This window comes from Camelina sativa, chromosome 4, assembly GCF_000633955.1.
Source record: "Camelina sativa cultivar DH55 chromosome 4, Cs, whole genome shotgun sequence".
In the NCBI taxonomy this organism is placed as follows: Eukaryota; Viridiplantae; Streptophyta; class Magnoliopsida; order Brassicales; family Brassicaceae; genus Camelina; species Camelina sativa.
In genome coordinates, this window is record NC_025688.1 from 17,628,151 (window position 1) to 17,642,124 (window position 13,974).

The 13,974-nt window shown below is 37.7% G+C and overlaps 4 protein-coding genes and 1 non-coding gene across 5 annotated transcripts in view; 2 read left to right on the forward strand and 3 right to left on the reverse strand.

Annotated features, from left to right (window-relative positions):
- On the reverse strand, positions 7,829 to 10,445 carry LOC104780910 (BTB/POZ domain-containing protein At3g50840-like). The gene is made up of 4 exons (XM_010505455.2): positions 10,022 to 10,445; positions 9,848 to 9,920; positions 8,617 to 9,768; positions 7,829 to 8,485 (listed from the first exon to the last, which is right to left on the reverse strand). The coding sequence occupies exons 1-4, from the start codon at positions 10,045 to 10,047 to the stop codon at positions 7,991 to 7,993; spliced, it is 1,746 nt and encodes a 581-aa protein (XP_010503757.1). The 5' UTR covers positions 10,048 to 10,445; the 3' UTR covers positions 7,829 to 7,990.
- On the forward strand, positions 8,525 to 8,597 carry TRNAV-UAC. The gene has a single exon. It is a non-coding gene; the product is annotated as a tRNA-Val (tRNA).
- On the reverse strand, positions 11,154 to 12,477 carry LOC104780911 (protein AE7-like 1). Its single transcript, XM_010505456.2, has 5 exons — positions 12,299 to 12,477; positions 12,098 to 12,203; positions 11,819 to 11,918; positions 11,652 to 11,697; positions 11,154 to 11,455 (listed from the first exon to the last, which is right to left on the reverse strand). Exons 1-5 carry the CDS (start codon positions 12,411 to 12,413, stop codon positions 11,355 to 11,357), a joined length of 468 nt encoding a protein of 155 aa, XP_010503758.1. The 5' UTR covers positions 12,414 to 12,477; the 3' UTR covers positions 11,154 to 11,354.
- Positions 12,598 to 13,517, reverse strand: LOC104780912 (protein N-lysine methyltransferase METTL21A-like). The gene has a single exon (XM_010505457.1). It carries the CDS (start codon positions 13,401 to 13,403, stop codon positions 12,621 to 12,623), a length of 783 nt encoding a protein of 260 aa, XP_010503759.1. The 5' UTR covers positions 13,404 to 13,517; the 3' UTR covers positions 12,598 to 12,620.
- The window catches only part of LOC104780913 (AP-3 complex subunit sigma), a 2,793-nt gene continuing 2,137 nt past the window's right edge, over positions 13,319 to 13,974 (forward strand). Inside the window, exons 1-2 of the mRNA XM_010505458.2 lie at positions 13,319 to 13,726; positions 13,821 to 13,863. Of these exons, the coding sequence (XP_010503760.1) occupies positions 13,658 to 13,726; positions 13,821 to 13,863 (112 nt within the window). The 5' untranslated portion in view covers positions 13,319 to 13,657. The remainder of the gene's footprint in view (positions 13,727 to 13,820; positions 13,864 to 13,974) is intronic.

Genomic DNA, 13,974 nt, shown 5'->3' on the forward strand with positions numbered 1-13,974 from the left:
TTCCATATATTCGATTTCAGGAGTTTGCCTCCAAACTGCAGCATCTTTAACAATCACAACATCCACCCATACTCGACAAGCATTAGGCCCCAACTTAACGTGATGTACCTGTTGATCAGGATCACTAGACGACCAACGTCCTTCAGCAACAGTGCGATTCTTTCCGGATAAATCCATCAACTTGCATTTTTGATTTTCTTTGTTGGCGAGATGCTTCAAGAACAACCAGCAAAAAATAATTTTAGAAAGCAGCAACCAGCAAAAAATAAATCCATAGAACAAGAACAACCACAACCAATTATGTACCTGTGATTTCTGACGAGGAGATGCCCCTGTAAGAGATAGTTTTGTTTTGAATAAAGGTTTCTTCAAAGGAGCTTTTGGGGTTTCTGGAGACTTATCCTCCTGATAACTTGGACTTGCTGAGTTAGTCGAAGATACAGGAAGATTCGGAGATTTAGCAATTACAGGGGACATCTCATTATGAGATCTTATGCTTCCTCCCTTAGATGTAGATTTCTCAATAACAGGGGATTCATTCGATGTTGTCTCAATCACAACTCTATTTGCAGGCCATGATATAAAACAGTTTAAAGAATCCTGCAAAGTTCTCATCTCGACTGTAGGCCTCCATAGCCATGCACTTGTGTTTAAAACCGAATCCACATAAACTTTGAATGCATTTGGACCAATTGGAAATCCATTTACCAACGCTTTCGGTTCTCGAGACTGCCATCTGTCTTTAGCTACAACTTCATCATTTCTACCCAAAGCCTTGAGTTTGCATCTATTTTTTGAACTTGTGATAGGGCTCTGTGGAAAAAAGGTACAATACAGTAAGAATGATTATTTCAGGAAGTGTAATCTACATACAAAAACAATCAATAAAAGATACTTAATCTTAGGTGCAATGTCTTCTGCAATGCCACCTTCACCTGGAACAATACATAAATCCACATCCCATGCAATCATTTCTCCAACTACATCCTCAATAGTAGACATTTCAGGTATAGGTCTCCATAGTGGAGCTTCTGGCTTGGTAGCAGATTCAATTAAAACCTTAACTGCATTAGGCCCTAAAGGTATCCCATGTACTAATTCATCAGATTCATAAGAAACAATACGACCCTCTGCAACATTATCATCAGAAGAAGTCCAATCAACCAAATTACACTTAGGAAGTGTTCTGGTATTTACACTCCTATGTATAGAGTTTTCACCAACATCACCCTCTTGTCTCTGCAATTCCAGAAACATATCAACATACAATATAACTTAGTAAATATTATATCAGGAAACAATTTGTATATAGTATACTAACCTGATCATAAAGTTTTTCAATAATTTGCTCTAAGTCCTGAATTTTTTTTTCTTCATTTGAACCTGATTTGCTTCCATTGCAGCCATAGAGCTGATGTTAACTTGGAAACAAGAAGTTTGGTCAAGCTCATGCCTCTGCCCATTGCCTGCAGTCTTCCCGGATTATCAGGTCCCAAAATTTGACTAAGTATATCCTCCTTTGGATTTGTTGTAGCTGAATCCTGAGTACCTTCCATACCTATCTCGGCTGCCTTTCTCTGCATACAAATACCAAAGTAATGTACATCAACCAATTATGATCTCTAATATATAAAGTAATATAAGAATAATAAACATAACATACAATCTTTTTAGCCGCATCGACATTTACAGGAGTACCATCCTTCTTAGTACGTGAATCGAACCACACTTTTGCTCTTGTCACCTGGGATGGGTCTGAGCTTTTCTGGATTAAATCTTCTCTCAATCTGACCATTCCTTTATGGCCACAACAATGAGGAATCTGCTTCTTTCTTTTCATCTTAGCTGAATCACTTATTACCTTAAATGCTTTACTAGTCTTCTCTTTGACAAACTTACGCCATTATAGAACAGTTATATTAGGTGGTCGCAAACCCATTCTATCTTTAATGTTATCAGCTCGTCTGACCGCTATAACAAGGCGTGATTTGGCGGATCTCCATAGATCTCTCATCTGACCAAATACAGCAGTTTTCTTCCAAGGTTGGTCAAGATCAAACCTTGCCTGCATTCAAATGAATAATTACTATACACAAAGCAATTATAATTAAAAGAAGCAACTATTTCAGTAATTAAAAGAATACCTCAATAGATTTCCATAAAACAGTTTTGGTATCTTCACTTACTTTCCTCCAATCCAGGATTGTGAAAGGAACATGTTCCCGTACTATTGTACCTAAATATGATGCAAAAGCTATTGATCCTGGACCACAAGGTTCTCCCATGATAGCATACTCAACGTGAATATTTTCATTTGGATCCTTGGCGATGTTTTTCATCTTCGTTGGTCTTCGCTTCCTTTTACGCTTTGGTTCATCAACATTTTTAGCAACATTCAGAGCATCATCATGCTCAGCAGCATCATCTTCTATAGCTGCACCATCTTGTATAACAGCATCATCTTGTATAGCAGATGCATCATCTTGTATAACAGCTGCATCATTAAGTTCATCTGTCGGCTGATTTTGAGAAGTGTCATCATCTTGTAAATCATTATCCACTTCATTATCCAAATTCTGAGTTCAATCTGCTTCTCTACCAATTCTTGAGTTTCCAACTGCTTCTCAGTTAACTCGTCAATCTCTTCTTTTTTTGTGTACGCCTTTTTCGCTGATAATTGACCATCTTAGTTCACCTGAAACAACACAAAACACTTGTTTATCAAAACAGATATAAACTTATGTAGAAAACAATCACATTCACATAAAACACACATTTTAAACAATCATAAATACAAAAAAACAGTCACATATAGTATAATTTCACACATAAATCCCTTCACAGTCAGCTCGGGCATTCCTAGCTTCATCAACCAGGTCATCTTCATCCATGTCTACTAACACATGCAATGGTCCAACGTCTGCATCTTCAGATTCATCATCCTCTGCACTGTATCTTCTTTTAGAACCTCTCATAGCTACATACCAACTTGATGAATCATCTACCCTTGAATAAAAAACTTGATGTGCTTGAGATGCTAGTATGTATGGGTCTCTTGCAAAGGAAGCTTGACTTTGGTTAAGGTTGACAAGTGTGAATCCTTCTTCTTCCTTTACTCCATTACCTATATTTGCCCATTGGCACTTGAATATAGGAATGTAGAAGACATTGTAATCAAGCAGTATAATATCCACCACTCTGTCTTAGTAAGACACAACATCAACCATTGGGGAATTGTCTTTTGCACTAGCTATACACATTGCTGTAGCCTCATGCAACACACCACAGTTTTGAGTTTGCCTATCAACCGAGACTGTATGAAACCGATTGCCATTGACTATGTAACCCGTGTAAGTCCTTGCGCATAGACGAGGACCATATGCTAACCACTTAAGTGTATTTTCATGTTCAGAAGTCATAGGTATATGTTTATAAAAATTGTCAAGTATCATTCACTATATTGTAAAATAATAGATGATCAACAAAAAAAAACAAAAAAATAGTCAACATACCTGTTCTTTTAACCAAGATGCAAATTTCTGAAAATGTGTTCTCCATAAAAATATCGAATCACGTCTACATCTTTCACTAGAATCTTGTAGATGTTGTAGATGCATGCTAAAATTGAAAAAAAAAACGTTAACATTGAGTAAATGTAAATACAGCAATATTATAAAAGAGAATGTAGAAGAACTTACTCCACATAAGGATCAATCAGAGCCATATTATGAATGGCAGCAATATGTGCTATGTTCTTCTCATTCTCAGTAAGAGTACATGAAGTAGGTGCTGATATAGGACGACCCTCCAATATAGAGCAATTCTCATAATCAGCATTTCTTTCCATTTTCTCATCAGCATTTGTTGTCTTTTTCAAGAAATCACTGCAAAACCGCATGCACTCCTCAGCGAGATATGACTCAGCAATACAACCCTCTGGTCTTGCCATGTTTCTTACAAAGTCTTTCAGAACTTTCATGTACCTATATATAAATACTTGTAACATGTAAGCGTAAAGTATATTGTAAATGGCATAACTTTATAAGTTATTAGATTGTACCTTTCAAATGGGTACATCCAACGAAAATGAACTGGTCCACATAACTGAGCTTCTCTGCCTAAGTGGACTGTTAAATGCACCATTATGTCAAAGAAACTTGGAGGAAAGAACCTCTCAAACATGCAGATAGTTTCCACAACTTCATGCTCCATTACAGAAATTGCCTCTCTGTCAATAACACGCTGACACAGTTTGTTGAAGAAAGCGCATAAGCGTCCAATAGCTATCCTAACACCTTTAGGTAACAAACCTTTAAATAAATAACATTGAAGATTAAAAAATTAACAGTTAATTATACAAGAGTTCTATCTAAAAGATTTCAGCCTACCTCTGATTGCAACCGGAAGAAGTTGTTGCATCAACACGTGATAATCATGTGATTTAAGACCCTTAACCGTACAATCTTCTATCTTAACACATCTGGAAATATTTGAGTAGTAGCCATCTGGTCCTCTGAAGTTAGATAATCGCTTACAAAATACTTTCTTCTCTGTTTTGGACAAAGACCAAGGACCTGGAGGAAGGTAGGTTCTTTTTCCACATGCTTGGGGATGTAAATCATTTCGAATACCAAGCAGTTGCATATCTTTTCGAGCATTAACACCATCCTTTGATTTCACAGAATGTAGCATTGTAGAGACAAGGCTAGCAACAACATTTCTCTCCACGTGCATCACATCTAAGTTATGCCTCACCGACATTTCCTAGACAACATAAAAACAGATAACAAAGAGAATGTTAAATACATTTATTTTCAAAAATATAGCAAATCTGAATATATAGTAGAATAACAAACCTAATATATAAATCATACCTTCCAATAATCTAACTTGAAGAAGATTGACCGCTTTTTCCATCTTGATAGCTCCTCTTCATCTACTTGGTCTTCCTCTTCTTCTGATTCACTGGATTCATCATCAGTATCAGAGGCTGATCCATCACGATCTTGCATCTTCCTCTTTCTTCCATTTACTTTTACATTCCCAAAATCATTCTTATATTTTTTGAGTATTTGATAAATGTTGTGACCAGTCAGAATCCTACCTTTTCTTCCATGCTCAGCTTTACCATCAAACCATGATTTCTTTCGTCTATAAACAAGGGTGGGTGACAGAGACTTCCGGTGAGACATATACACGTGCTTTCTACAATTAATCAACCAAAAACTATCTTTGTGCTTCCCGCAAACAGGACAACCCATTATGCCTTTAAATTTGCAGCCTGCTAGATTTTCATATGCTGGAAAATCCTTTATGGTCCACATAAGCAATGCTCTTAAGGTGAATGTAGTGCGACTGAATGTATCATACATTACCTCTCCCTTCTCCCACAGATGGTTTAGATCCTCTATAAGAGGTTTTAAATACACATCTATATTGTTTCCAGGTTGAGTTGGTCCAGGAATCAGCAATGTCAACATGATGTTCTCCTCTTTCATACACTTGTCAGGTGGCATGTTGTAATTGACTAGCAAAACAGGCCATGCACCTAAGTACTTTCTGTGGAGTACCTTTCTTCACCTCACCAGTTCGCTTGTTAATCTTCCATCGCGAAGAACTGCATTTAGGACAACTGTCGAGCTCCTCGTATTGATTTCTAAATAGACAACAGTCATTTACACAAGCGTGTATCTTCTCATAACCCATATCAAAAGATTTGAAGAATTTCTTCACCTCATACAAGAATGTGTGCAATACATTATCCTTGGGTAGCATTTGTTTTAAAGTCTCAAGTAGACTATCAAAACTTCTGTCAGACCAACCACTCTGAGTCTTTAACCTAACGAGTGAAACAATCGCAGATAGTTTGCTGTAGTTTGTGCAACCTGGATACAGTGGTGTTTCTGCATCAGCTAGCTTGGCTAAGAACTCATCTTCTACCTTATCATCCCCATCAGCAACATCAATTAAATCACCCTGAATAACCAGCTCTTCATCCATAAACTCAGCAGCTTTGAACAAACCTAAGATATCTCTTGGTTCCACTGGCTTGTGTTCTTTCTACACTCAGTCCCTGATTTCACTTCCCCATGATGAAACCAGTCCTCCTTTGACTTGTAACTCCAATCCATTCCCCTTGTTACAAGATGATCAACAATATCAGCGGCTGAGTGGCGATATACGTTGCGACAGTCAATACACGGGCAAATAATCATTGCATTGTCTCCTAAACCTGCAGCCACAGACCTCACAAAATCCCAAGCACCTTTCTCATAACCAGGATCGGTTCTGCAATGAAGTAAAGTAAAAGCAAAAAAAACAAAAGAAAAAAACGAATTACAAACTTTAAAAAATCTTTAACATATCAATTAAACCAATAAACTCAACTATACAAAACGTTTTCACATACCTGTTAAGATGAACCCATGTCTTTTCCATAACCATTTTATGTCCTTACCCATAAAGAAAACAAAACAAACACATAATAATAACACAACCACCAAACAAATACCAAACAAACACCAAACAAACATATTCACACATTCAGCAACAGCTTATTAAAACGAAATATCAAACAACCAATTCATTCAACTTGTAAACAAATGCATCAAATATCAGTTTCATTGTGAGAACTAGCCTCTGTGTTCTGATGCAAACAGGCAGACGATGCAGGCAGAAGATCCGACTGATGAGATGTGATTACCTGACAAAATTTAAATCGGTCGAAATTTAAATCAGAGTACATATAATGGTCAAAATTTAAATCATAGTACATAGTAAAGAACTGAAATACATTAATTGAATGCTTTATACCTTTCAGGTGGATGAGATCAGCTGGGTTCGAATCTACTGAGATCGGCTGAGCTATTGAGACAGAGACAGAGGCGGAGAGAGACTAAGGCAGAGAGAGACTGAGGCAGAGAGAAACTGAGACAGAGAGCGACAGAGATAGAGAGTGACAGAGATAGAGAGCGACGAAGATAAAGCGATGGATACCGGAAAAAGAGACAGAGATAACAGAGATAGCTACACAGAGACTGTGGGAGATTTGGGTGCTGAGAATCGAGATCTTGTCAATGAGAATCGAGATTTCATGGAATGGGTATTGAAATTTCAGGATAGGAATCAAAAACTTTGAGATATAGATAAGAGATCTGAGAAAATTTTAGAGAAACTGAAAAGCTTTTTGTTTTCTGGATTTTTTTGTTTTTTTGGCTAAGTGTAAAAGACAATCTTTAATTTTTGGTCATAGCTAAAATCGAGACTTTTTTTGTTTGGGGAAAAACCCAATTATTTTGCCTCCAAAATACACCTTCCTGACTATAATACTGATTTTTATGTTCCCGCTTAATAAAAATATATACTAGCGTTAATATAATGCTACGAAATACTTGGCATCCGATTTTGGTACTTTTAATAGCAATTCGTAAATTTGTGCTACAAAGGTCTGCTACCGAAGCTTATATTTCTTGTAGTGATATTGGTAGTCAAAAACATAAATTCAGCTAATAACAATACGCCGATTTTATATAATTAAACCAAAAAAAAATTCTTATATTTTATTACAATGTTATCAACATATTTTTTAATTGATTTACTCTCAATGATGACCAATTTGATTTTAGATTGATCTATAACATTTTTTTTTTTTGTTAAACAGATTGATCTATAACATATATATATATATATAGTTTTAGTAGCAGCATATCAGTGTTGGACCCTAACTCAATTCCAAAGATAGTTCAAAAGAGAGCAATTGCAACACAGTACACTATATATATTATCCAAAGAATATATCAATTTTTCCGCGTCGATATCGAACCATATCTATGATGAACAAAACATCGTTATATGTAATATCGAAACACTACTCTCTACTTGCAACACGTTGAAACATCCTACAAATACACAGTGTAAAATAATGTACTTTAATAGTTTCATTTAATCATCTTTTTAAGGAAATGTTTTGAAGAAAAATACAATTTACGTACTAGCTTAAAGAACGTCGTCTTGATCTTCGATCAACCAACGTTGCCTCATGCGAATCACATACCTGAGTCGTAAATTTGCATCCCAACCTCTTCCCGAGTGACCATTTCCGCTCCCTATCGTTCTTCTCCTCCGATGAACTTTCCTTATTCATCTCACCGATGATGACTTTCTTCAAGTGCGAGTACTCTCTCTCTAGTTGGTTCACTCGTGTCCTCATCGTATCCATATCCAAACGAAGCATCTCATTCTCCTTAACCGTCTTCTTCCATCTCCCAAACTCCACCACTTCTCCTTCTTCTTCCTCCGTCATTAATAACGTCCCGGTGATTACTTGTCGGAGCTGTAACTGCTCTAGAAACAAGACTTGTACGACGGCTCGTAGTGGCAAACGCTCGTTTTGTGCCGCGTGTGTGCATCCTTCGACAGTTAGTTTTCGGCAGTCCATTACACTACAAATCTTCTCCTTCTCTGCCTCCGATATCCACGGATGCGCCTACTAATAAATAAAACAAAAACATTAAAATAAACATCAGGTGCTGTGGTGTAGTGGTTATCACGTTTGCTTTACACGCAAAAGGTCTCCAGTTCGATCCTGGGCAGCACCAATATTTTTATTTTAAAAACCTTGAAGTACATATCGACAGCTCTGTAAAGTCCATCATCGTAAACCCGTGCTTGAACCGGAACCAAAACCGCCAGATTATAAAACTTCTCCGGTTTAAGATTACCGTCCGATGCAATCTCACCAAGAACTCCGTCCATCAGTTTACCAACCACCTTCAACGGCGAAGACACGGCGTCCTTTTCGAGATAACGACGTAAGAGTCTCTCCACAAGATCAATATCGTATAACGTGTCGTTGAGATACGAGTAACTCGGGATGAGCAAATCATCAAGTGTAGCTTTTTCAAGATCCGTTCCGATCTTTTTCTCCAGTAAGGCTCTGCAATTCTCGGAGGTGTTGAGGATGATCGCAGATCGTAATATTCCGAAGAGAGATCTCGTCGTTGATGTTGGGATGGAGGAGTTGTTTAACGGAAGAAGATCTGAGATTATAGTCTCTAACAATTCTCTTTGTTCATTCTCGGAAGCTATGGTGGTGGTGGCAGAGGTGGAGGAAGAAGAATAAGATGAACGGGAGATTCCGGGAATGTGTTTCTTGACGTAAGAAATTAAAGATTTCTCTATGATCTCATCACTCAGACCTCTCGATTTCAGAGCTAAGATCACTCGTCTGAAGATCGGAAAACTCATTTCAGTTAAATCTTCGAACCAAAGCTCTGTTTTCGATTCTTTGCTCTGTTTCTTCTGATCAACGGTGAAGATACCTCCGTTGTTTATTGGCCAACCGAGCAAAAACGAAGACGGATCGGTTGAGGAAGCTTTGAAGACGATGGAGTCTATACACTGTTTCGTTAAACCGAGTGTTTCGGTTAGAGACGAGACTGGTTCGCAAGATTTCAACGCTTTGATGGATTCTCGTACGTTAGTGAAAACGTACTGGGAGAAAAACCTCTCTGTTTTCGAAATTAGATTCTCCGGTGAGTACTCTTCCGTCATTTCGAGATACTCGGCGGCGCAACGTAGTGGAACCGCCGTGGAAACAGAGATGTCGACTTTGAAGCCGTAGCTTATCTTTACCACCGTCTCGAAAATATCTGAACCTCCCGGAAAATTCTCGAGCTTTATGTGAGGATCAACTTCACTCTGTTCTGTACTCTGTTCTTGCTCTGTTATTAGCTGGTGAAGTTTTCTGCTTTTTGACATCAGAGGTAACTGAAGAAAAAAAACAATATCAGTTTTGGTTTTATGATAAGTTTGAATAAGGAAGAGACAAAGATGAATCTTGTGAGACCTTATGAAGATGAAATGTTATATCATCAACTTCGATTTCGATGTCACTTGGTAAGCCTGTGGTGCAAAAGAACCTGCACCAAGAGAACCAAATTTATCAGTATTTGAAACATAGAAACATGTCTTTGTTTACACTTCACACTACTGAAATGAGTTGCTTTGTTCTTTTCTTTACCATGCTTGCTTCTTGGAGTTTGCCATTAGAGAAACTCACAGAAGAATGGAAAAAAAGAAGCAAAATCTCTCGATGGAAGTGGAAGCAATTGTGGAAATATTATATTGGGGTTTTGAGTAAAGCGAATCGAGTTTTTTTTTTGGTGATCAATTCTTTTAAGCTTAGCAATAAATATTTCTGTCTTTTGCTTTTTGTAAAAGGAATTGATTGTTTAATATTTTGGATGCAGAACAGCCAGGATCTCAAGAAATTGGGCATTGAAAAGAGGCAAAGTCGCACTCATTTCTTAATCTTAATACTAAAACTTCCATCCAAGTTTTACTTTCTCTAACTTCTACTTGTGAATGCATAAATGATTCTACCTAATCTTTGGTTAGAGTATAAAACAAGTACTTTAAAAATTCTTCAACCAATTATGGTTTTAATGCGGATAGCAAAGATACGGTGGCCCAAAATATTTATTACTATTTTTTTGTATGCATATAGTATAATGATGATGTAAAATGCCTTCAATCATGCTTTGAAAATTCGTTGGAACACAACAATATATCATTTAAGATATGTATGAATGTATCAATGTCAATCATGCTATCAAATTCAAAGTCATTCATTTCTTCTTCTTTCTATCAAAACCCTATCCTGAGTCTCCATGCATGTTACAATTTGAGTCACTTGTTAGATGAAAAACTCATTTGCAGAGTTAAACAACTAACCATTGATTAAAAAATCAAACTAACTCGTTGAGTAGATTAATATAAGACATGTCCACAGAATCAAACAGTCAACTGAATGTTTTACCCCAACTACCAAAGTAGCCTCAAGATATAAACAAAAAAAAGACAACAGGACAGGGGGATCTGTGTAACTAATGCAGACAGGACATTGATATTTAAGTCAGAATCTTAATATCTATGGGTTTGTAAGAGTTTGTCTCTTACATTGCCTGTTTTGCCTGTTTTGAACAACTTTTACAAAGAAGTCTGCACAACATCAAGATTGGTTCATTGTTGACCACACTATATTGGCTTTAGTAGTGTTTAATTGCACAATTCTAGCAATTAGCCTTTGGGAAATAGATTCATATTTAAGTTACAGATCACAAGTCAAAGACAGATGGAACCTGATCAAACCATTTATCGCAATTTCTTTTATAGCTGTGTTGGTAACTCAAACTGCAGTTACATTGACAAAAGGTTCTGTATTATTATCGAGTAGTATGCAACATTCGAACACCGTAAAATGTGTATTCTCAGACTAAAGAGTGGTCTCATTAAGGCATTATACAACCCAGGATACGAAAGCCTGTACAAGAGGGTAGAAGTAAATGATCTGATCATATCTCATCGGAGAAGATACACTCATCCACAAGCTGACGGAGATTAGGATTCTCCATTGCAGCCGCCACCCGTTCTTTATCATTCAATTGTTTATTCACTACAACATAAAAGATGATCCCAATGAGTATCAAAGTTCAGAGCAAAAGAGATCAACTTTCGTCAAATACAAAGACAGAAAACCAGATTCATAGTTACTACTAAACCATCATCCATTCTTTTTGCAAGTTCTACATTTGTTAAGCTCTATAGAAAGCATATCGAAAGAGACGGTCTAGTAACATAGACTGCCTCACCTGAATCTTCATCGGCGTGGGAACCAGGAGACACTAGGATATCAACCTAAACATGAGTAAAACAAACACAGAAGCAATCAAACATATATAACCAGAGAGACCTTTTGAGAATTTGTCTTAATCAGAAGAAAAAAAGTGTGAAAGAGCTTTTTGAAAGCATAGATGACCTTATAATGAAGTGGCAAACGTTCGTTAAGCTTAGCTCTCAGACAAAGACCAATTATAGTTGCCATACTACAATGCTGAACCGTCGGTGTAAACTTAATCCTGAGTTAACATCACAAATACCCACGACACTAAATGATCATCTTAAAGCAAAAAAAAAGGCCTCAACATTTGGATCCAATTCATATGACAAATCCATTAGAAAAATTGAAACTTTCTTCTGATCATATCTAAAAATCGGTGTGAGGATGAAGTTTAAATAGTAGTAAGTAGTAACTCACAAGATGCGATCGAGCTTGTCATCGACAGTAACAGATTCTTCAGAGAGAACACTTAGCTGCTCCAAGGTATAAGGGTGTTCTGGATCTCTTATGTCTCTTACATACTTTGCCTATATTCGTCAAAGATTCCCAAAAATAGCAAAACCCCAAAACAAATTGAACTAAACCAAAACTCAGAATAGTAAAAAAAAAAAAGGATATCATAGATGTCAAGAGGATCAACACCATCATCTCTATACTGATCTTCTTGTGTACGAACGAGGCGTTCCTTCTTGGCTTGCACAACTGGATTCGCGTTTATCAGTCCGAGAGTCATCTTCCTTCTTCCTCTTCTTCTTCTCTCTCTCTTTCCTCAACCTTGCTTCTCTGTGTACGGACATGACCTAATTGATTTGATTTATTAGTAGTACTAGTGCTCTGCTTACAAAAAGGTCACGGGTTCGAAGCTTCAATATGTGTTAAAGTAGACATATTTAAATGTTTCTTGTGAATTGATTCACAAAAGTCTTTCCATTTCCATTATTTAACAAACAAAAGAAGAATCTTTTACACTGCTAAAGGTTTGATTTTTCGGTGCAAAACGGTAAACAACAACTCCGATTCTAGAACCTTCTTGAGGATCATCACAGTGTATAACATCGACATCGAAGAGCTTCCGAGCTTTCTTGAAAAAGATCGATTCTTTCTTCCATCTCTTGAGGTGAGACATGAGAAACACTCTCTTGGATCCTTCTACTAAGAGCATAAAACGCAGCGTTTTTAGGAGAGGTTCATAAAGATGCTCGTGGTAAACCACGTCAGACGCTAAAACCAAGTCAACGTTTTGACCCAAAGCTTCCACGTCATCGATTTCACCCCAACGTAGAGACGCCACGTGGACTTTCCCACCGAATCTAGCCGCGGCTTCAGCGTTCGCGTCTGCGTTGAATCTGAGATTCTCGATCACGTTTGGGAGATCCGTCACCGTGACATTGGCACCAAGCGTCGCAGCCGCCGCGATTCCGACGATTCCGGTTCCAGATCCGAGCTCGACGACGTTAAGCGGTGAAGAAGGAGAATCTGAACCCTCGGATTGGAATGTCGATAAGGTGCGAGTGAGTGGGCTGGTGCTTGGGTCACGACGGTAGTTATCGAGAAGCGTGACGAGAGTTGTTGCAGGAAGCCAGAGCTTGAAGGAGATGCCCAGCGACGGTAATTGCCGGATCATAACCGTTGATTCGATCGAATCGATCCGGTACAACTGAATTTCCGGTTCACTGGAAGAGATATTCTCACCGTCGACTTCGTTATATCCGATTTGAAGCATTGTTCGTGCAGTCAAAAGTACGGCGGCGCTTCTCTCCTATTACTCCACTCAGTACTAACTTTCAAATTCCGAGTAAATTAGGGCACTCGAATCTGATTACACGTGGAGGCTTCTTATTGGTGATGTCGTCATCAAATTGAATTTGTAAAAGCCTCTAATCTAGACAGAGGGTTTACAGGGTAGTAGTAGTGAATGAATGATGTGAGATCGGAGTTTTGGAGAGTTTCAGAGAAAGAGAGACGGAGAGGTGAAAGATGATAAAGGCAGTGATGATGATGAACACACAAGGCAAGCCACGGCTAGCTAAATTCTACGATTACACGGTGCGCGATGCTTGTTGAGATCAATTTTGTTTTCAAGTTTTGGTTTCTTGGATCAAATTGACCGATTTTGATTTGTCAAACTTGGGGTTATCAGCCTGTGGAGAAGCAGCAGGAGCTGATCCGCGGCGTGTTTTCAGGTTCTCGATCACCTCTGTATCTTCGATTCCTAACAATTTCATAATCTCTATTACTAAGAGATCTAAGGTTGAGATCACCGGAATGTGGTGTTTTTTTTTTTTTTTTTTTTT

Coding starts and splice junctions, on each gene's coding strand:
- LOC104780910 (XM_010505455.2), bottom strand. CDS start 10,047: ATGGCAAACTCCAAGAAGCAAGCATG. Junction 9,921..10,021: donor AACTCCAAGAAGCAAGCATG/GTAAAGAAAAGA, acceptor CTCTTGGTGCAG/GTTCTTTTGCACCACAGGCT. Junction 8,486..8,616: donor CTGTCGATATGTACTTCAAG/GTTTTTAAAATA, acceptor ATTTATTAGTAG/GCGCATCCGTGGATATCGGA.
- LOC104780912 (XM_010505457.1), bottom strand. CDS start 13,403: ATGCTTCAAATCGGATATAACGAAGTCGACGGTGAGAATATCTCTTCC.
- LOC104780911 (XM_010505456.2), bottom strand. CDS start 12,413: ATGACTCTCGGACTGATAAACGCGAATCCAGTTGTGCAAGCCAAGAAG. Junction 12,204..12,298: donor TGATCCTCTTGACATCTATG/ATATCCTTTTTT, acceptor GAATATAGGCAA/AGTATGTAAGAGACATAAGA. Junction 11,919..12,097: donor GACAAGCTCGATCGCATCTT/GTGAGTTACTAC, acceptor ATGTTAACTCAG/GATTAAGTTTACACCGACGG.